Raw genomic sequence first — 23,568 nt, 5'->3', positions numbered from 1 at the left:
CTGCTCCTGGGAGCCAGAGAGCTGCTGCATTCCCAGGAACTTTGCCTGGAGTGCTGCTGCCTGGGGTCCCTCCTGGGATGGTCCTGAGCACATTTTTGAGAGAGGGAAGGAGCTGCACCTCAGTGCCCACCTGAAGTGTGGAGGGTGGATTATATTGCCTCAGACTCAGTGTGTTCTCATGTTATTCTGCTCTTTGTTGCTGCACACAGCAAGTTTCTAGAATTCTGCACACATCATGAGAATACAGTTCTCTTTTTCTAGGGGAAAAAAAGAAAAGGCATTCAAGTTCAGCAAGCAGAGTCTGTCTCCTGTCTCGAGTTTTTTTCTATTTTTCTGCATGTTTAAAGTACTTCAAAGCTGTTACAGTATTCTTATGAGATGTTGCCTACCAGGAGGTTTTTGTTTTGAAATTTCAATCAGGAAAGAATTGACAAAATAAACAAATGGGTTGAGGTGGCATTTAATTTTCATAAGTTATGATCAAGCTGTGTACTTTCCAAAAACTCTGTGATTCTGTGACATAGCATCATAGAATGGTTTGGATTGGAAGGGACCTTAAAGATCATCTTATTCCATGTCCCTGCCATGGTCAGGGACACCTTCCCCTATCCCAGGTTGCTCCAAGCCCTGTCCAACCTGGTTTGAACACTTCCAGGGATGGGGCATCCACAAATTCTCTGGGCAACCTGTGCCAGGGCCTCATCATGCTCTGGATAAAGAATTTCTCCTTGTCAGTTTGATGCCACCCTCCCTTGTCTTGTCACTCCATGGCCTTGCAAAAAGTTCCTCTCCAGCTCTCTTGGATCCCTTTTAGGCCCTGGAAGGGACTCTGAGTTTTCTCTGGAGCCTTCTTGCACAGCTCCAGCTCTCCCAGCCTGTCTCCAGAGCAGAGGCATCCCAGCCCTTTGGGCATCTTTAATGCCTCCTTTGGAATTGGTCCAGGAGCTCCACATCCTTTTGATGTTGGGAGCCCCAGAGCTGGAGAAAACACTCTGGGGAGGATCTCCCCAGAGCAGAGAGGATCTCCTCAGAGGGGCAGAATCCCCCCAGAAACATCCCTGGGCTGCAGGAGGGGATGCAGCTCCAGGCCAGTTGGATTAGTCTGGCCATAGGCTGGACTCGGTGATCTCTGAGGCCTTTTCCAACCTGAATGATTCTGGGATTCCTCCTCCTCCTGCCCCTCTCAGGGTCCCTGTGCTGCTGTTCAGGAAGCTGCAGGAAGCAGGTCTGCACTGCTGTGGGATTGTATGAAATTCTCTTGGAAAGAAGCAGCACTTCAGCCTAAAACCTTCCACTGTTTCCGTTTCGTGTGACATCGAATTGCCTGGACACAGCCTCAGAATCCCAACCTCTGTGGTGTCAGTGAAACAATTTTTAAGTGTTTTCTTGCTGTGGAGTTTGGGACCTCCATAGCTGTGATGTACCTGTTGAAAAGTGGATCCATTTTTGTCCTCTGGGTCAGGCCAGTGATCCTTGCACAGCACAGTGTGACACGGGACAGGAGCTGTCCCATGCCACCTCTTCCCTCTGTGCTCAGTTACTGCATTGTAAATCTACAGGTTTAACTCCCTGAATGCATTTTGCCTCATTCAAGTAAGAAATTTTGTGGCATTCTTCTGTGCAGTGTGCTGGGAAAGTGGCTAATGAAGTTAAATTGACAATTTACTTAACATTTGATAGGAGAGAGGAAATGCTGGTGAGAGATTTTGCTCTGTTGTGACAGCAGTGACTGGGATGTTGGAAAGGCAAGCTGTGTTTTTGCAGTTACCATGGAAAAAGTGTTGGTCATATGCTGTTACCATGGAAATATTCAGTGTGGATTGTTGAAATTAGGAAAATTTCTGGACAGAGTAGAAAGATAATTATACTTTTTATAGTGCAAGGCTGCTCAGGATGTTTGACAGTAGGGATTGACAAAAGAAAACTATGGAGGATTTAGCATCTTCATCTCTCTAAACTTCATGAGAGAAAATAAAATGTATGAAATCTCAAAAAATATAAGTATCAATAATGTAAAACTTCTGGAGAATTGCTTCATTGATGCTCACTGTTTTCTCCTGCCATCATTAAGTTCTGCAGCCTACCAGGGTTTTAAACAGGATTTCTCCCATTCTGCCTATTTAATGTATTGCAAGGGAGTTGGTCAAGATCTTTTCCCCCATTGCTGCCTGATCAAAGAACAGAAGAAACAAAATAATTTTAAAAAATAATTGTTTGTGGTAGAAAATTATTTTTTTGGTCCTCTGGCAGAGAAGTTGCCTTGAGCAGTGCAGGCTGTGAAGGGCTGAGTCATTTGCAGCATAACAAAGTGCCTGGCACTGGCTCTGTGAGAGTGCCACAAACTTGAGACAGAAAGTTCAACCACTAACAAATTACCTTGGGCTTCCCTTTCATCCTGATGTCTCCTTTGCTAGAAAACCTCCTTTTTCAGATACAAATTAGAGAGTCAAAAATTTCTTCTTTCCAGAGAAAATGCTTAAACTATTGTCTTTTCTTCCCCCCACTCTAGAAATTAAAAATAAAATGGGATTTTAAAGGATAAAATAATTAAGAAAGGCATTAGTTATATCTCTGTGATGTTGTTTTAGATATTATCTGTTCTTCTCTCAAAGAAACAAAGCTCATGCCATATAAAAAGTGAAAAATCTGACTAATGCCATGCAGGTTTTCATACTTGGTTCTTTTCATGTTTTAATTTGCAATTTTATGCACCAGTCAGTGTCAGTTTTTGTTCTAAATATAGAACTAGTGAAAATCATTCATCAGTTGGAGAAGAATATTTATCTTCAATTAAAACTTCTAATTTTCATTTTGAAAGAGCAGCTTTCAAAGCCTGTGATCAAATGTAGTTCTGCATTTATTTCTGTATTTTGTCTTGTTCATGGTCCTGCTGCATTGCATGGGCAGGGTGCTCTCACCTCCTGTCCTGCTCTCCCCCAGGAACTGAAGAACAGGATATTTATTCTGTGCTAAGATGTATTTTAGAATTACTTAGTGAAGGAAATTGCAAGTAAGGGAATATGGGAATAGTCCCTTTATTTTCTCATTTGGATACCTGTGAAATTTAATGAAGCAAAACCCCTTTCATGTTCTATCGTGTTCTTATGGTTTCTTCTTTTGAGGAAAGTATCCTCAACATGTCCAGCTTACATAGGAGCAATTTAGGAAATACGTTTGAATTTTGTGTAACAATTTGGTTTTCCCTGTGTGTTCAGCTGTATGTCTCTGCTGCTGTACATGAGATTTTGCTTGTATTTAGTTGGTGTTTGTGGATTGCAGTTGCTCTGCACAGCATCAAGGAATAAAAGCTTTCTCTTCTCTGGATGTCAATCTAAATGAAAGCAAATAGTGAATCTAGTTTTACTGTTTGTTAAGGCTTCCTTATTTGAATTCTCTTGTTCTTCTAATTCTTTTGATTCAGCAGTAATTTTCAAACATTTTAAGTTTGTGCTTAGAGTGTAGCCCTGGTTGGGTGGAGAACCCCAACTGTGCTGCAGTACATTTATTTACCTTCGAGTTACACCTTGTTGGCAGTAACAGAAACTGCTAGGTTGTTGTGCTGTGTCTTTGTCATCCTGTGTGTGCCAGTACCCAGAGTAGGAGTAAGCACCAAACTGGGGACATTCCTCTCAGGGTAGTTTTAAGCTTTTTTTGTTGACTCTCACAATGGAAACCTTAAGTTTTCATTCTACCTCCTTTATAAATGAGAACTATTTTACCTATTTTTGCATTAGTGGATGGACAAAACATGACATCTCTGTTTTCTGTCATTTTCCACAATATATACTTTAAAAAGAAATCCTTGTACTAGAAATTAATTTAGAGGATCCGAAGGAGCTGATAGGATCACACTGTCATGGAAAACCACAAGCTTTGATTTTTATTTTAATACTGTGAATGTTAAAACTAATTTTATATTATTAACTCTGACATCTCTGTTGTGGTATTTCAAATGCAGTTTCCATCCTTCCCTGTGATATTCACTAAGGTTTTGGTGTGTTCAAGTTTGATTATTTTTGATGTCCTGGCAGAATAATTTTTTTTTTCTCCTAGCCAAATAATTTTTGTCTTTTGTTCTGTCTTTTTGTGTAAATGGTTAATACCACTTTTTGTGTCTTTTCTCTCCCTTTGATAATACAGATATAAATTAATTGGAACAAAACTTCGCATCAGACAAGCAAAAGTAATTCTCTTTGTTCTGTTTTCCAGATGGAATCAGTGTCAGTGGACTCCCACTCTCCAGTCCTTTCCGGCAGGTTGTCAAACCAAGAGTGGAGACCAAACCTCTTAATCCCCAAGAAAGCAGCAAAGTTGGTGATTTCAGTCACGTCAAGGTAGGGGAATGAATCAAAATAAGTAAATCCTGTGTTTTTTTGTTGTACTGTGCTATGGTTTGTTGTGTGATTAAAAAACAAAGGTTTCCTAGTCTCATAAATATTTCCTTTTGGTTTCCTTTAGCACAGCTTGATGTTCTGTGTTTGGATTGTTATATTAGAGCCAACAAACAAAAAAGGTGAAGAAAGATCAGGCTAAGAGTGGAAATTGCAGAGTTGGCTGTCCCTGTGGTGTACTGGGGGAGCTGTCAGCTCACCTCATGGTGCTTTCTCATGCTATTTACTCTGTGAGAAGGTGCTTCTCTGTGAGTTCTTAGCTTTCTTGCAGTGAGGTTTTTTTAGTGGTGTTCATACAAGTAATAAAACAGAATAGTTGAGAGAGTCAAAGAAAAAGTAAATTAAAGTAGCAGGGTGGAAGAAGAGTAGTGTAGGTGGAAGAACAGTTGTGTAGGTGGAAGCTGCACCATGCTTACCAAGAGTCTGCCCTGGCCTAAGCTGCTCTTTGCTTTTCTGTGGCAGATCTTACCTGATGAAGGTGTAAAGTTGTTGTTTAGAGCATGAAATAAATATAGCATCATAATGGCCAGATTTGAAGAAGATACAATTTGAGATGAAAATAAGAAAGACTGTAAATAATGGACTGCAGCACTTCATTGGTCTCTTCCCAGCTTCTGGTGAATGTTGTGTTGTGTGCAGTATTTGATAGATTCCCTGCACAGATCCATGTTCTGCATGACTCATCCTGTTAGGAATTAGACTGAGTGTTGTATGTGGCAAAATTTGGCTTCACATGTGTTTGAGAAGCAAACACAGGCTCTGCTTTTCTCAGTGTCTTGCTTTGCCTGTGAATTTGCTTCCTTCACAGTGAGAATATTCACAATTCTATCTGAGCAATAAACAGGTGAAGCTGTTAATTTGTAATTGTGTTTCTTTTGGACCATTAGCACTGCTAATTCATCAGCAATTGATTCTGCAGCACAGAAAACATGACTGCAGCATAGGAAAGGTCTTAGCAAAATTACTAAAGCCTTTGTGTTTTATGGCATAGTAAGGTGTTTCCCAATTGTTTATAAATATAAATTAGCATGATTGAGGAAAAAATTGCTATTTAAGTGAACAAAATGTCCAGCATTAATTTTTAAATGGAGAGCTTTGTGTAGAATGTCTGACCTATAGACACTTCTCAGTCACAGTGGCAATGGGAGTGTTACTTCAAGATAGGACTAAAAAATCTAGAAATGCAGAACTTTGCACCAAGGACATGAAGAAAAAAAGCATTTTGGTGCATTTTTTGCTTGTCAATCAGTTGTCCTGGCAACCAAGAAGTTGCAGGTTCCCAGTGATCTGTGTGATAGTGTTAGAAGGATGTTGGAGGACTGTAAAGCAGAAACTTGGTTTTTAACATGTGTAGCAAAACAGTGTGGTGGGAAGGCACATGCTGGATCCTGTTGCCAGGCTCATGGAATGAATTTTAATTTAACTGGTATTTCGTGATAGAATGACCATTCAGATGATCAAAACTATGTTGAGTATGGAATACACATTCCAACAGCATCAAAGGATTCTTTGCTGAGTAAATGTCTCTGTCTGCTGAGCCTAATGTGCATCACTGCTGTAAAGCACCTGTAGCATGCCTGGAGTTTGTCCCAATTAAACTACTATAAACCAACAATTGGATCTGCTTGGATTCAAAATGCCTATGGAGCTCAAAACTATTTAGAACTATATTAGAAATGTTTTTTGGTTCACTGGGCTATGCACATAATTAAGCCTCCATGTACAGGGCCAAACATAGTGGGGTAGTGGGTAAATGACCAGAAAAAATTACCTGTTATAACTGAGATATATTTGCCTCTTTAGGCAGTCATTCTGTGATAATGTGGATTTCTGCTTGTGACTTCTGTTTTAACACTGCTCTTTAGTAGGAAGCAGCATAGGAACCACCAATAGCTTAAAATGAAAGCCAGATAAATTCCAAACCATAGATACAGGGAGTTACTGTAAACAGTCCAGTCAATTAAGAATTTATAGATATAATTAGAATGTGCTGTGGTCCAATTTTCTTGGCTGGGTTTTGAGGAATTTGCTGTAGTTTTGGATTTGAGTCTCTCTGGTTTAGACTGGGTGTCTTTGAGTACATGAATTACGTTCATTGTCAAATGCTTTTGCTCAGACATTGCTGTCTGAAATGAAACAAGCTGGGATCTGCACATGAGAGATGATCCAAGGTTTCCTTTGATGCTGAGTCTCAAAACATTTGATATTTATGAACCTTTTTGAGGTCCCTAGAACCTCCTTAAAAGATTCTTGAGTTTTTCCCTATGGCAGCAGAACAAATCTGGGTTTGTGGGCTTTTTGTCCCTCACGGTGCAGTTCAGGATGAGCTCTGGGTTACATTTGGTTTATTGTTGTGCCAATTAGAGTGGTTTGACAAGGACTAATATATGAAGCAAATGGCAGTTTTTAAGTTAAGAACCAGGGTGGATCTTAAACAATTTGTATGTGTGGTGAAAATACTCTGCTGTCACTTATTCATGATTTAACAATAGGTGTCTGGTGTGAATATTTAGGGGTAGTGGTTATTTTTCAATCCTGCATGCTGTGCATAAGCTCATCTTCAAATAAAAGTGAATTTCTGCAAATGAAAGTGAGTGTAAATTAATGCTTCTCGTGTTGCTGATTCTGAAATGTCCTTGTTCAGATATTTATAAGCCTCATACTTAAACCTTCCCTCCCTACTTGTTTGCCTTACAGATTTTGTGCTTCAGTCTCGGATATTGCAGTCGAGCTTCTCTGCAATCTCTGTTTCCAATTTTGCTGTAGGCTGTCTCCTAATAAACCAGTCACTGGCTTCTGGAAATGACTGTTACAATGAGCTCATAAATTCAGTGTAAAAATTGCTTTATGACCTCATCATAAAGCTTGCTTATACTCTCAAGCTGAATAGACTATCAGTCTGCAATATTATGTTCAGATACTCTTTTCTGCTGTTCAATGCTGGGTTTTTGTGCTGAGCCTTGTCTAAACTCCTTGGTTGTTCCAGGGTGCATCTGCATGAAAGGATGATTTACCCTGCTTAGGGTAACTCATCCTTTCACCATTGCTGTGGTGTGTGAATGTCAGGTTTGAGGCTGAATCTGTTACTTTTTGAGTAACACTGCAGTGTGTTCAGATATTCAAGTATTCTATGTCTTCGTGAAAAAACTGCAGGGAGAAATTTAACCAGATGCCATAATCTCTCAGCAAACACAGTGTCAGTTTTAACCTGGGGAATTCTGCTCTGCTTTTCATACTTGGAAGCTGAGATTATGTGGTGTAGTCTAGTTCTTGTCAGACGGAAGAAACAAACTGGCACTTCAGTCCTTATTCCATATGGATTTGAGCTTTAGAGATCAGTCCAACCCAAATGAAGAGTTGAATTGGAGAACTCTTTTAGCTGGGTGATGAAAACTTTGAAAGCATATTGTGAGATTTTAAAACCTTGGTTTAAGCTGTTAAACATTCCCAGTGCTTACTGGCCAGTTGTTTGGCAGACAGGGCTGGTTTATAATTTATAAGAGATTTGGCTGACTTCTTTATTTGTTTTGAGACTTGTTTGTTCAGGAGAATTTCCCTCTGCATCCTGAATGTGAACTGTAATGCTGGAGATTCAGCTGCAGAAGCTGGAGAGATTTAAGTACTCTCATAAAACTGCTCTGTTCCTGCATTCTCAGTAAATGGTAGGAAGTGTTAAAATACAGTATGTAGAGCTAATTTAATTTAACACACTGTCTTTAATGTATCTTTTCTGATTTACTCAGCAGTGTATTAAGATGAGACAGAGGCCATAATTGGATTTTTTTCTATTCAGTTCTCAGGCTTTACTCTTCTAAGTGAAAGTGTGCTGCTAATAGGGATAAACTTTATATTGTTGATACTTTAAGTTCAAATTCCTTTTATTCATAAGCCTTATATCTATTCTAAGTTTAAGCCCTTAAAAAGAACAAGTGGGATTTTTTTTTTGTTATTTTAAAATAATTTTGGGTACTGCTGAAGTTAGAGTAGATGTTGAGTCTGTAGAACACAACTGAAATTTAGATTCCTTTTCATTGAAGAAATGTGAATATGGGAATGAGATCTTAGGCACAAATATGTAGTCCAGTTTAAATGTTGTTCTTCCACACTGTCCTATTTTGGAATTCTAAGCTAGTAAATTCTATGGCCCTGAGTTCTCCCTCAGAATTAAACATGTCAAGTCTTATGTTTCTATCTCTTTTTTCCCTAATAACTTTCAAGATGGTAGAAGATAAAAAATAAACAAAGCTCTTCCACTTCCAAATCTGATTTTTAATCAAAATAATACGTATTTTATTTTTTATAATTGACAATTTCTGATGTGAATGCCAGAAGGCCACTCACATTTCCTGAAACCTGCTCAGATTGGAGCTGTGAGCCACATCAACCTTTGCCAGGTTAGCAAGGTGGTTTTTCTTGCCTTCCTGGCCAAGAATTAAATTTTTCTTCGAGACAAAGTGGATTATAAAAATAGAGTTATTCTGCAAAAACAAGGGAGAGATGGGTCTTTGGCAGTTGGTACCTGTCTGGCAAAATTTGATTATGATCTGGATCTGGATGAAAGCTGGCAATTTTTGAGCAGTCTGGGTCTAAATGCTTTTAACTTTCCTTCCCTGCCCAGTTCAGCATTGCTTACCTTCCCTGGAATTCTATAAATAGTTGAGTATTCCATACAATTTCTGCTCTCCGCTCCTCTTCCTCTCTTCTGTGAATTGGTCTCTCAAGAAAGGAACGGTCTGTTGTGCCCTAGAGAGGACTGTAATTCAGAACACTAAGAAAATACTTGACTAAACTTATTCCTTAGGGCCAGGAGTGGGAAAAAACCCTACTACCCCTTGGATTTGGAGAAATTCAATTCATTCAGCTTGTCTTGTATTTTACATTCAATATTATCACAGTAGCATCTACAATTTCAATGCAATATGTTTTAGAACTTGCTATTTTCCCCATTTTATTTGACATGAAAGGAGGAATAAAAATTTTATGAAGCACTAATAGAAAAAGATTGGATGGATTCACTGTCTGCCTGTCAAAAGCACTTTTTTGGGGGGGCATTGTCACTCAGAAAACAAGTGATGATACCCTGTTTATACCCAGACAATCTCTCATCAGGAGTACCTGCAGGTGCAATCTCCTGTATAAACCACACTTCATCTGCTTCTTGTCTAAAGATGAGCAAAGAAAAATGAAAGTTGACACCAACACAATAAACAAAGCTTATGGGAACAGCTGGAGGTGGTCACATCCATAATGACACTGTGATAAGTCAGGAAAAAATCTTAATACTGAGGGTGGCTTTTGTAGGAGAGTGTTGGGTGAATAGAAAGTGAGGGGAGAATAGGAGGGGAAGTTGACTGGGTTAGAATAATGGAGAAATAATAAAGATGGGCTCATGTGAAGACCTGCTGAGCTGGAAACTTGAAGTAGAGGGAGGGAGGTTTGGAACAAACATCTGGAACAGGAGGGTGAAAGTCCAGTCAGCTCTGTAAGAAATTTTAAGAATAATGATAAACTGAGATGTTTGTGTGAATGCTCTGCTTGCATTGGATGATAAATTTCCTCAAAATGTTGTTCCAGAGGTCAGAGAGCCCCTGCAGCCTGGAGCTCTCAGAATGGAACCTGCTGTGTGCTCCATGGTCAGGTGTCACAAATTCAGAATCCCTTTGGGGTTTTACACATTAATTTTGCACTTGCAAGTTCTTGCATGATTAGTTTTCCTCTTTTAATGAGAACAGATGAGGTAGGTCAGAAAGGGTTTGGGTCAAAGACCACTCTTTATTTCAGGTGCCTTATTTACTTGGTTCTTACCCCTGCACATTTGCACTGCTTGTGTTGTAGATCCAGACATTTGCTGCTGAAGTTGGTTTCAGCCTCGTGCTGCGTTTTTATTTAAATATTACTCATCCTGCATGAGATAATGTTGTCTTTCCAAATGTTTGATGGAACTTCTTTGAAATTCCATAAATTTTATTGATTTAATAATTTTCTGTGGTCTTTTACCCACAAAACTCAGTGCATTGACAAGTAATGAGGCATAGCTGTACTGCAGGCTGTGATAAATATTGTGCCATAGGTTTTTCTCTCTATTTGAGAATAAATAAATAAATCTGCAGGCAAGTTCAATTTCTTAATATTTCAAATAACTTTTTTTTTTTTTGTTGAAATATTTTCAATTCCTCAATCATAGAGGCAGATCATAGTAAGGCTTGGAGTTTTGTTCTGATTTTTGGGCAGCTGGCCAAGGAGATAAAGAGTATCTTGCTAAAAGAAAAGTAGAATCTTTAGACTGTGAATGTTCTGTTTAGCTAGAAGTGGCATTTTTAATAGCTGCCTTCCCCAGGAGTATAAGAAAGAGAATGAAGTTTAGTAATTTATCACTGTGGGGACTCCACGAGGGTAGGTCAGGTGTTGTAGTTTTGCTCAGAAGAAATGGGAAGTGCAGACTGTGGTGGCTGTAATTGACGCCAAAGCATTTTTCAAAGGGCACCTCAGAATCTGCTTTACCAACTTTGTTTCACTAAGGGAGGTGACTGGAGAATCAACCCAGCAAGCTCCACATTTTATGTTTATGGGTAAACCAGGTTTTAAATGTTCTAGATTGCCAGTTTTTATTAAGATGGTCTGGAAGAGGAATTGCTTAAGAGAATGTCAATTTATTTACAAGCATGATTAAAGCTTTTTAATTTAGTACTAAGATGATGTGCTAAATTTATCATTGATCAGCCAGAGGCTGACTCTTTGTTAGGGGGAGTAGGACAAGATTGACTTCAAAATACTGAAATTTCCAAGCAATGAAAATTATCTAAAATTATCAAAAGTAGAGGAGAGGAAATTCTTTGTAAGACAAAGAGGAAAAAACCTTGAGACTGAAATAAAAGCAGCTTTTAATATTGTGTTAGATAAAGCAGATCCAGCTCATATTTTGTTGGTCATTTTATGAAATTGGTTTCTCTGTGTTGTCATTAAATTGCTGATTTTGCTGTGTATTGCAGTGACTGATGATGTGAGAGAGGGAAAAGCAGGTGATGAAAAAAATGTTATGTGAAGAGGGAAAAGTTTAGGAATTTGAGGGTGTTGATCAAATAGAGTGTCATTTCTTAGATGTTTCTCTGTGATTCATTTAGACCTGATTTTCTGTAGGTGTAATCTTAGAGTAAATTAAATTCCTAATGTTCTTGTGTTTAAATGGAATAAAAAGCACGTTCTCTGGTAGTAGAAGATCAAAAGTACTATGAATATTACATTGGGAAATTGATCCTTTCCACTGGTGCATGTTGTTTTTGTGTGGAGTATTTGCTGCACCACTTAGAAGTGTGTAGTTTGATGATAAATTAGTAGAAATATTACTGTTAAGTGATTTGGATGTGCTTCAGCTGTCTATAGATATTAAATACAGTGAGCATAATATATCACACTTTGCAGATTGGTAAGAGTAGAGAACTCAGAATGACTTGCTAATTTTAAACCTGGGGCTCTTAAAACATTATTGGTTTAGCTGAAATAGGTCTGAGAAGAGAAAAAGAAAAATGACAAGAAGCAATTAAAATACATATTTTGTAATAAAGTAAATCTCTGGAGCAAGGAAGCTTCTAGATTGCTTCATGGCAGTAACAAATGTGTCTAAATTTTATCAAGTTTAGTTTGAGCTAGGTTATATCTTTGTGTCAAATGCCCAGCCAGGTGAGCAGTCCATTTCAGTAACTTTCTTGAGTAATTATGTGAAATTCTACTAATTTTTGGTTAGACACTGTGCAAATGGAAGTAATATTTTTACTACTATATAGTGCAAGTCATGAAAAGTATTACTCTTGCTGCCATTTAATACAGCAGCTGACAGTCCAGAACAAGGAATAAATTACTTGCCCAAGATTACACAAGGTGTACAGTTGGGAATATTGTCAAAATAAGCACCAAATGCTCCATCCCATGAAGAGGGTGAGAAACAGGTGATGTAATCTTGTTTCTTAAGATTATGAAAAAATAATCTGAAATCCAGCATTCTTCACTGCTGGAGAAATTCAGCATTAAGTTTTCTTTGCCTAGAACCTTGATCTTTTACCAAAAGCCATTTCTGGATCTTGCCCCTTGCAGGGTGCTTGTTCCCTATGGGCAACTGTCTGTGTCTTTTTGTTTTAATTCTTCCGTGTTATTCTTCATTTGTTTTTCTACCTCTTGTTGGTCAGTGCAGTGCTGTTGGCAATCCAAATCCTCTCCCTGAGTTTATCTGCCTGCTTGGTAATCTCCTGTAGACTATAGGTGCTCCAGGCTAGAATAATGAGGGGAATAGCTGCAAATGGAGAGCAAATGATCTAAATTATAAAAACGATGGCATGTTATCCAGATGCTGGGAATCTCTTCTTGTAGCCTTGGTGGAAAACGTTTTACTGATCATCCATCTAATCTGATCCTGATAAATTTACCTCTGAGGTTTCAGCATCAAGCCAAGAACTCTGAGCTGAAGCAGGCAATTTTGGAAGTTAGCCAATTTTATGGAAATATTGCAGTGGCAGAAAACTTTCTCCATCCTTACAGCAATTCCTGTAATGGTGAAATAGCCTTTTAAAAGTGCATTTTACCATTAGCTCTAATTTGTCTTACCTTCAATTTCCACCACTGGATTTTAAAGCAAATAAAGGGCCTTCTGCCCTAGGTAGCTTTTTTCTCTACTTATTGCAAATGAGATAATGTGGGACCAATTATTTTTAGATTTTTTTTCGTAACTTTTGTGTATGACAGAAATGTCAAATTCTGAAGGAAGGAGGACACTGCTTTTCCTTCACTATTATACAGCTCAGTGATGATTACCCTCAAAGTGCTGGTTTTGCTCTTGAAGCTGTATTTCTGAAAAGTTTTAAAGTTTTATGAATTATAATGAGAATTTTTTTTTAATGTTTCAGTTTTGAAACTGACCTTTCGGGTTTCCTTTGTGATGGCACTGTCATGCAACTATAATGCATAACTTCACCATGAGAAATTTTCTACCACAAAAAAAGTAAAATTGTTTGAATTGTTACTGTTCTTTGTACTTGGTATCCAAGTGTGGATTATGATCTCCAAGTTTGGATGGAATGGAGTTGAAATTTAACTGAAAAATAAATAAAAAGTAGAAATAATTTTATTATCATGTTCTACACCACTTACTTCAGTGAATATTCCTGGGAGTGATGTTCAAATTAGGGGAGGTGAGTTGAGGAAAAGCAAAAGCTGTCCCCAGATCTGAGCAATTATAACTCTGTACTTTGCTAATAACTTTGAATAGTAACTTTGACTATGGTTTCTGTGGAGTAAAAATACTCAACTCCCCCCAAAACCCAAACTATCCAATCCTGAGATGTTTGTGTAGTGGCAGCTCTGCTCGCCTCACCTCCTTTGTGAAAGCCACTTGCTTTGAAAAGTCCCTGATGGAAATGGTAACACACTGATCCTGTGGACATTCTCTATTTACTGTATACAGGGGACCTTGTTTCCCCTGAAAATCAGAATTTGTGACATAACTGTGTGCAAAACAAGATGTTTTCTGCACTCTGCAGTGCCAGGCTAAGTGCTGCTGAGCTGAGTGTTCATCACACCAGGCTCTCCTAGATCTGTGTGTTGAATCTCCTGAGGAACAGGAAGGCATAAATATTCCAGGAACAAATATTTAGGGAATACTGGCTGGAAGAGAAAGGGAGGAGGAATTCAGATTAACTTAATCAACTTAATTATTTTGCTTTGAGAGAAAAATACATTCTGCATTTTGAACAAAATTAATAGATGTTTCCCTAATGTCATTCTCATGATATCCAGCTCACTCCAGTGAGGAATGTATGGAAAATAAAACCAGAAGGACAGCCTGAGAACAGGAATCTCAAATAGCTCTGCTTGCCCATAACTTCTGGTTGTTGCTGTCCAGAGACAGGAGAAAGGGCCCAGATCAGTTCTGATACCTGCAGAGTGTCTCCCATGCACAAAGAACATCAGAAGAGCAAAGTCTCTGTCATTGATTTTCCTCCTCTGGAACACTTACCTGTTTCTACCTTTGTCTAGAAATGTCTTTTGTTAATATGATATAATGAGCTCTTGGAAGCTTTTCTGCCTTTTTTATTTTGGTTTTTGTTTTTGTCTCTTCTCATCTCTCATAGTATTTTCTACTCACTGTTGCTTTGCCATGTACAAAATCCTGGCTGGCTTTTTCAGGAATCTTGCCATCTGTTGAGTACCTTGTACCAGCCTAATGTGTGAAAGTCTGTAAGGCTCAGCTCATGCTCTCTTTGCCTCATTTGTTCAGCTCACAGGCTTGCATCTTACTCAGAAAAAAAATCAAACTATGACCATCAGACTTTTTAAGGATATGTAGAACATCAAATGGGGATAGAAGTTTGTCTGTGATTCTTACTCTGGTACATTTTCATTTTGCATCTTAATTTTTACCTTCCTTCCTCAGAGCAACAAAATCTCCCTATTTCAAAACACTCACAGTGTGTATTAGGAAAAAAATCTTCACTGAAAGAGTTGTTAAGCACTGGAAGGGGCTGCCCAGGGAGCTGAGGGAGTCACCATCCCTGGAAGTGTTAAAAAAATGACTTGATGTGAAATTTTGTGGTGCTGTTTAGTGGACATGTTGATATTTGGTCAAAGGTTGGACTTGATGATCTTGGAATTATAGTTCTATGATTCTTATCTGGCTCCTGTCCCTGCTAAAAAGAACTAAAAAGTAAAAGCTTTGTGCAGTTGTCTCAGCGACTGAAGGTTTAATTGCCTTCAGAAGTTTTAGAAAGTCTTTCTGTGTATCTCAGGAAAGAGAGGAAACTGCTTGGCCACTGCTCCCTGTGCTTTCCCAGCAGAGTCTGAATTTTCTAGAAGTGGAACTTGCTTTTGGGCACCAAAACCTGCAAGTTCCAGGATTAGGAAAACAATGGAAAATGTCCTTTGTAAACTTGGTCTCTAAGAAAGAAAAGCTTTTTTTTTTTTGAAGGAGTTGAAAATTCCAGAATGCAGCAAGCAAAGTGAGGAGCTGTTCATCCTTTGTGCACAAATGGTTAAAATCTCCAGAACAGTGAAACTCTTCATTAAAATTTTGTCAGGCAGGCCGAGAGTTGGCCTTGGAATAACCTAAAGAAATAGGCAGGACTGGCTCTGGAGCAGCGTGGAGCTCTGCATCACAGCACAGTTTCTCAGCTTCACTGACATCTTTTCTTTCCCCCTCTTTTTTTCCCCCTACCTTGCTGCATTCCTTTGAAGGAAGGTACAGATTATTTTGATAATTCAGTTCCTGTGTTTTAAAGATGTATTCCTTTATATTTGCTTGGTTACCTGTTTGGAGTTGGGGTGGGTGTTTTATTTTTCTGACCCTTAAAAATAACCCTTGAATTTTAGCTCATCACCCAGGATAAACTGAAATTTTCCATACTTCTCTCTCTGCATCACCAGCTTGCTGGTTTACATTTTCCTGCTGGTTTATGAATTGGGAAAATCTTAAAGAATAGCAGCAGGTTTGAAACAGTGTTTTCCACATTATGCTCTGTATAGTGCAATTCATTTCCTTGCAGGTTTGTCTGTGGGTTTTTTTCAGGCTCTGTTTGATTTGAAAACAATTAAATGAAAAACAGACACTACAGGTTTAGAGTTTCTGTGCAGCATTTAATACTCGGGGAGTAGGTTCAGATCTGGAGTGGCTGCTCTGCAATGATGGAGAAGATCAAATGTGGAATTTCAATATTTCAATTTTTTAACCTAAACACCAGGTTCTGAGCTTTTTCTAGGGAATTCTAAATTGAAAGGAATATGGATTGGGTACATCCTACTGTTATATGAATTTTAATGTGAAGAGATTATGAATATCTATATGTCTGTTTTTCTGTAATACATTGTTTATGTCTAAATACTTTTTATTAAGAGACAGAGTGACCAAATTTGCTGAGACAGGAAGAATAAGAAAGGCTTTTTTTGTTATTGTCACACAAATTTGGCAATAGATGAGGTTTTTCTCCGTAATTGACTCCAGGGCATACACAGTTCCTAATTCGAGTAATGCTTTATCTGTGATAAGGCAAAGATACACCTTTTTTGTGAACTAACAGTATCAGGATGATGCTTTTCATCTCCTCTTTGTATTCAGTTCAGGTCCTGTTTTCCTCTGCCTATCCTTGCTTTAGCTCAGTAGCAATCAGTGGGAATAACGAAGGCTGCAAGGAAAATAATCAGGAAAAACTCTGAAATCTGAGTATTCCTTGCCTTTTCCTTTACATTCTGTGATAACATCCAAGTTTTTTAAAATATTTGTGATTGCTGCTGGTGGGGTTTTTTGTTTTTTTTTTTTCCTCCTGTCTCAGGAATTCCCCTAATTGCTTGCCAGTGCCACTTCTTCAGGTCTTTCTATCAGCTTATGATCATATAATTTATTACAAATTGCTGCCCTGCATCTTTAATGAATATTTAGAGCACAGAGTGAAAACAAATCTATGACCTCCTAGAAGGAATTAAGATTCTTTTCTACAGCTAAATGTTTTAAGCAGTAATATAAACAAAATGATTTAGCTGCAAATAAGCAGAAGGGAATTGTCAACGTTCCCCCTTTTGATTGCATCGCTTCCCTTGCTTCCTCCTGAGAAGGTTTTCACTTTTCCTTTACTTTTTCATGTGGGGAGTTGGAAGAAGGAGTTAAGGCTCTGAAACTTCTGGAGTTCTGCATGGCTGCTGTGACTACAATGTGAAAATGTCAGCAGTATCCCCATCCCCGTGGGGGACTCTGCCCGTCCCTGTCACGGGACCTCTCCAAGCTGGATCTTGCTGGAATCGTTCTTGGAAATGTAGGGATGCACCTGTTCTGAAATTAATTCAAGAGGATATTTCAGTGTTGTGGCAGTCTTGGCAAGTGTTAAATGTGTTAATCCTTATGTCCTACCCAAACTTGTGTGCTATTTGGATAAAATTCAGCTTAAATTATCACAGCATCCCAGCAACTTCTGGTGGTTTCTTTTCTGCCTTTTCCTTTTTCCTTTTTTTTTTTTTCCTTACTGAAATTTAAACTGTCTTTTAAAAAAATCTAATTGAAAGTTAAGCCTTTTATTTAATATGAAATTTGCCCACATTTCCTCACAGAGAATTTAATTTGAAATTGATTTTTATTTTCCATTAATATATAGTTTAAGATAAAGCTGAGTTAAGTAATTAGTGACTGCGAGAGAATGCATGTGTAAATTAACTCATCTTTTTGCTTGCAAATTATCCATGACTGAGAGTTCATGATATTTACAAAAATAAATTCCATGTGATTTATAACCTGGAGTTTGCTTGTCCTACCACCAACTCATGATCGATTTTGAAGAGAGTCTAGAAAAATGACTGTTGGAAATTGAAAAGAATTGTTGCCTATATGGAACTGGACATGATTTAAGTTAAGAAATTGAAGTGTAATCTAAGCAGGAATTCCTGGTATGAATTTAATATTTCAAGAATGAAATTTAGACATGATGCAAATATGATTCCCTCCTATTAATTAAATATCACATGGTGGATTGTACTGTGAATGGTAAACCTATATCCTAAATACATGCAAATGTTTCATTTGTGGATTCATATTCTGTGGAAAGTAGTTTATTTTCATATCCCACATACTGGAGTGTGTATTTTAAATAAAATGGCTTTTGTGTGTGTGTGTGTTGGAGGTTTGTACCAAGAAATGGTGGGGAAAACTCCAGAAATAACAGTGAAGAGAGATCTTTTTCAGCAGACACATTTATGTTTCTATTGAAAGTACTTGATCTGTTGGATCTTGAATACCATTAATGGAAAAGATTGAAATTACCAGTTTTAAGGCCTTTATGAGTTTCTACATTTTTAAGATTTAAAAACCTGAGGAATATAATGCACTAAACCAATTTGGGAATATTCAGACTGCATGATATGGAAAAGTGTTCAGAAAGATCATTTTTCTAAGATTCCATTACATAAAAGAATTGAAATATCCCCATTTACTTGGGCTAAGCCTGTAAGCCCAAGTAGTGTACACTTAGTGATACCCCTTAGTTACTCAAATGTTTGAAGATCTGTGATATAAACATGCAGTAACAGAGTTTGCAGGAAGAAAACCCCATAGCAAGCAAGGCTTTGTGTGCACACAGGAAAGAGATTTGATGAGTACAAATGTTTAGGTTTGGAGCAGAGGGATATGGAGCTGCTCATTTTTGAGGAATATTACTGAAGGCTACCTGGTTACTAAGCTGAGATGGGTGCTTGATGTAGCCTTCACATTCTCCTGTTGTGTCCTTTCTTTTTTTTCTATATAATTCCATCCTGTATTCCCTGGAAAATTGTATACTTTCATAAAATATATTGGTGCTTTTAGTATTCTAATCTGTGGCTCAGGTTTGGAGCCGCATAACCTAGAAGTAATTTGGAAACTGCAAGATAAAATTAATTCATTCAGCATTATGAAACAAAATTTAAACTGATTAATGCCAGTTAAGATAGTATATAAACACGGAGATTTAAAAAAAAGAGAACTGTAACTTCAGCAGTATGAAAAACAATTTTAAACTGAATAATGCCAGTTAAAATTGCATACAAGTAGGTAGATTTAAAAAAAGAAAAATAGAACTTGTTTTTATAAATGAAACTGAAGATATTTCAGTCTTACTTGCTTTATATTTAGAAAAAAAATACCGTGACTGTTCTACTGCTTTCAGCTGTCATTTTTGTCAGTTCTTAATTTACTTCTTTCCAAACAAGTTTACAAATTTGTTCATTTAAAATGGAAAGTTGACTGCTGCTGTTTCTGTTTAACACATGCTTGCAAATGTGCTACTTTTGAAGATGCTTCTTTAGGTGAAAGCTGAAGTCAAGCATTTGAGCCTGTTTACGTCCAGAAATCTGTTTCAATTGCAACCTGACTGCATCTTGCAGAGTTCCTGTTTGATTTTAACTTAATAATGGAATTAAAACTAGCCACCATTATTTATTTAATATGAATGTGGGGCTGTTTTATTTCCACTGAGTAAGGGATTGCATGGATGTCTATATATGTAAAAAGATTCTTCTCACTTTCTCCTGTGAAGTTCTGAAAACCTCAATGAAACCTCGCCCTGTTGGAGTTCTGTGAACTGAATTTTTACCCCGAGGTTCTGTGCTGAATGTTTTAATCATGAAAGGGGATGTGATAGGTAGTGGTTTGGATGTCACAGTTGGAATGAAATTCTGTAACTTCCTCTTGTCAAGAGGAGATTTCTTGGTACAACAAGCTGTTAATGCTAGGCAGATGAATAGGCTGGTGATAGGGCACTTGCTTGTAGTGGTTCAGCTTGAATTGAGCAGGAAAGGCATTTTGAATAGATTTTTCACTTATTATAAAAGTGCATTTTATGGGTTGACTTTTGTTGACTGTGTTCGTTCTTGACATAAATATTTCTAGGAACTGCAGAAGACCCAGAATCTTAAAATAATAATTTTGGATTAAAAGTCTCCTTTTCAAGGCCTTAGCCCAGTTCAGGGCAGCACACTCTCTTTGGAGACTACTTTTCCATTTTTTTGTGGGTTGCTCTGTGCCATTTGTCATCCAAGAATTTCAGGGTTCAAGTTCTGAATAAAAAAAAAATGGAAATATGTTTTTCTGCATCAAACTGTGTTCTTTTAGCTGTGTTACCATCTTTCTGTTTTTATTCAGTGAACTGCAGCATTCCTGGGGCATTTTTTATCAGTACATGAAAAAGTTTTGAGAATATGTGGTGCAAGGTCTATTGAACATTAGTCATCACTGTTAGGGTGAAAAACATAAGTAAAAGGACAAAATTATTTGAACCTTTAGGTTCTAATCCATTAAGAAAAATTAATAGTTGCATTACAGAGTTGTGTTCACTGGCTAGGAGCTGTACAGCAAAAATCAGGGCAGTGTCTGTCCCAAATATAGCAGAGCTGTAAGTCTAAGGTCACATAGAAGAACACAGCACAGAGAGTTCAAGAAACATTCCAATCTCATCTGCTTGTTTATCCAGCTATATATTGATAAGGCATCATTCACAGAATCAGACTCAGAATGGTTGAGGTTGGGAGGTACCTCTGGAAGTCACCCAATGCCACCCTTTATTGTTTTACAGCCGGTGAGAAAGTAAAACCTGACACGGCTAAGCCAGTTCAGTATTAGTACAGTATTTAGTATTGGAATTGTAACCTTTTAGTCATTATTAGTCCAGACTGAATCATTACAGGAAGAACAATAAAACAGCTGGAATTATTACGCACCAAATTCTTAGCAGAGGAAGAGGGGCAGGAGCTATGGCCACCCTCCCATTGCTGTAAGGTTGGTCTCTTCCCAGTGCTGGTGAAGTGTTCTTCACTGGATGGAACTTGCCACAGGTGGTTTCTTTTCTAGGATACACTTTCTAATGTGTTTTTACACCTTACTTTTTCTTCATTGGTCTGTGGTTCCTTGTTACATCCCAAATCAGCATATGTTAGATGTTATTTGTTCTTGTTAGCCCTGAGCAGGGTTTTGTCCAGCTGTGTACCTGCATTTCTTTATCTGATTCTTGGTGAGTGATTTACAGCCTGTGGGGTTTTGCTTGTACAGCTGTGCTGCAACCACCTCTCAAAGTGTCTGTCATCAGACAGGGCCTTTATTTATTTACACCACTTGATTATCTTGTTCCTAAATATCTCATTCTCCATAGAGTAACTGCCTCTTGCAACTCTGTGTGTAAAGCTGTGGTTGGCTCACACAACTAAAACAAATGAGACACAGTATCCTGGTGAGGTGGACAAATTGTTGTGGCATCTAAAAGCTCATAAAATAAATTTGCAGACAGGTCAATCAGAGCAAACTGAACAAATCTCAATCCTGAGGCCTTGTGAGCTCAGTACAATGCACCAGAAATACAAATTCAGGCCCTTTCCTGGCTAGGATACTGCAGTGTTACAAGACTGCCCAGCCTGGATGAGAGTTTGTTTGAAATTATGAGCACATGAGGGAGGTGGACATGAGTTCCAGTCAGTTCTGTAATGAATATTCATTCAAGTAAATAGAAAATGATTCTGTGGCACTCTGGAATATTAATGAAAGAGAATAGATGAGTTTAATTACAATTACTTGGGAAAGATTGGGTCTTTTTTTCCCTCCAATTTATCAAATAGTTGTGTATGCTCATTGTTGTCAGGAGTAGGTTGTATTAACCTTGAAAACCAAAACTGTTTCCTTTTGGGGGGTGAAGTGCTTTTTAGAAAACAGTGAATAATGGAAAAATTATTAATAGCATGGTTTATGGAAACAAAACTTAATCAGAAATTGTTGACCTGCATAACATGTTCAGAACAGTTCTGCTTTATCGAATGTGGAATCAGAGCAGTTTCTTCCAGTGAAACTATCAGATTTGGGGTTTTGAACAACAGCCTTTCCTATTTTATGCAGTGAATAGCAGGCCTGCTGAAAGTTCTTCCCTAAATGGAATGTGACACTGTCTTCCACAGAAAAATAGGAAATAATTATTCTCTCTGAGCATCCTAACTGTTTAATTATGGGATGGTTGAAACATTTTGTTACTACTGGTACTGATAGCAGCTGAAGTAATATTTAATGTTTTATACACTTGATTCCATGTGAATATGCTTAATAACAAAATAGATATTGGACTGAAAATTGAGGTAGTATCAGTAAGCATAAGAAACAATAATATTAATTAATTTTCTAACTCATCAGGTATGTGCATTTATTTTATATGGACTTGGTTATGCGTGTTGAAAGCCTGAAATAAGTGTAATACTTCATAGAGTCCTTTTATTCCAGAAAGAAGGAGAGACAGCAGCCTATTTAAAATTTGTGTCCAATAGCTGCCTCCTTCTTACTGTAACAGTTTCTGGCTGCATAGAATCATAGACTGGTTTGGGTTGGAAGGGACCTTAAAGATCCTCTGGTTAAAGTCTCCCTGCCATGGGGATTTTGGGGAATTGTCCATACTGCCTTAACTTCTAATCAGGTATTTTTCATACAGCATTTTTTTATTAAGGAAAAACAGTGCCAGGTATAATATGTGCTTGTCTTTTATAGATATGCAATATATTACAATCTTGTCACTTATTTTGTTGTGGGAAGGGTTGAAGGGTGAATAATGATGGGAATATTTGTTGTGAGTTTGGGGAAAGGGTAAAAATAAAGGTTAACACCAACATAAATCTTTCTCCCATGTTGCTGCTTTCATCAAAGTGTCAGAGCTGGCTCATAACTGCTGTAAATTGTTAAAAGAGATAAAACATGTAACAAGCCTGGGAAGTCTATTTGAATTTTTCATATGTGCACACAGTAAGCTGATCAATACTGATTTATCTTCACTAAATGTATGTATCTGCCACCACTTTTTCAATGAAAGCTGTGGTAGCTTTAGCAGCACGACTTGAAAGGCAATTTGTGCTCTTTGTCCTTGCACAGCTGGCTTTTAGAGGCCAATTTCCAAGGAAAAGCAAACAAAAAGCAAACCCTTCCATCTATTTCGTGAGACCATGCTCTTCATTTCCAGCAATAGAAACTTTAGGTTTTTTAGCAATATTTATATACTTTAGTGCTTAAAGTTCACTCTGTTCCTAATGAACTTCTAAGTTCACAAGAAGAAAATGCAAAATGGAAATCTGGAATCATTCCATTTCCTAGAGAACTGTTCCTGTCCTCACTTTCAGATCAGACTTAGGAGGAGGTTAATGGATGACATGAGGTGGTTGGATGAGCCTAAAAGATACCATCTATTTAAAATGTATAAGGGTATAAATAGTCACCAGATGGCACTGTGACTGAGATAAAACACAGCACCCATAAATATAGTCATCTACAGCTCGGAATAAATGTTAGTTTGCTCTGAAGTTGTTATATCAAACAGTGGTAAGGTTTTTTTGAATTAATTTATTTTTATTTTTTCTGTCTGTGTTGAACTTCAGTAGTTCTGTTGGCTTCAGTAGCTTGTGCTTTATCCAATCAAAACCAATTGTGTCAATGGAGCCAGCCAATTGATACTTGCTAATGATTAATTTTAGACTATCTGATAAAATTATAATAAATTCAGGCAACTTTTGGTATTCTTCTTTTGTTTATAAGGGAATATATGCAACAAATTACTTGAGGAGAAAAAGACATTTTGATGAGAGTCTCACTTCAGTGCCAGGTAAAGTTATGGAGGAGATTATTTTGGGAGGCACTGAAAACCACCTGGAAGACAATGCAGTCATT

General features: G+C 37.7%; 1 protein-coding gene across 2 annotated transcripts in view; it reads left to right on the top strand.

The window, feature by feature from the left end:
- TRAPPC9 (trafficking protein particle complex subunit 9) overlaps positions 1–23,568 on the top strand; it is a 449,912-nt gene that overhangs the window by 74,706 nt on the left and 351,638 nt on the right. For both annotated transcript variants that reach the window (XM_053973133.1, XM_053973142.1), the window contains exon 17: positions 4,210–4,334. In XM_053973133.1, the coding sequence (XP_053829108.1) occupies positions 4,210–4,334 (125 nt within the window). The remainder of the gene's footprint in view (positions 1–4,209; positions 4,335–23,568) is intronic.

This window comes from Vidua macroura, chromosome 1, assembly GCF_024509145.1.
Source record: "Vidua macroura isolate BioBank_ID:100142 chromosome 1, ASM2450914v1, whole genome shotgun sequence".
Lineage (NCBI taxonomy): Eukaryota > Metazoa > Chordata > Aves > Passeriformes > Viduidae > Vidua > Vidua macroura.
Note: the sequence above shows the minus strand (reverse complement) of the source record. Positions and strands in the feature narration are given on the sequence as shown.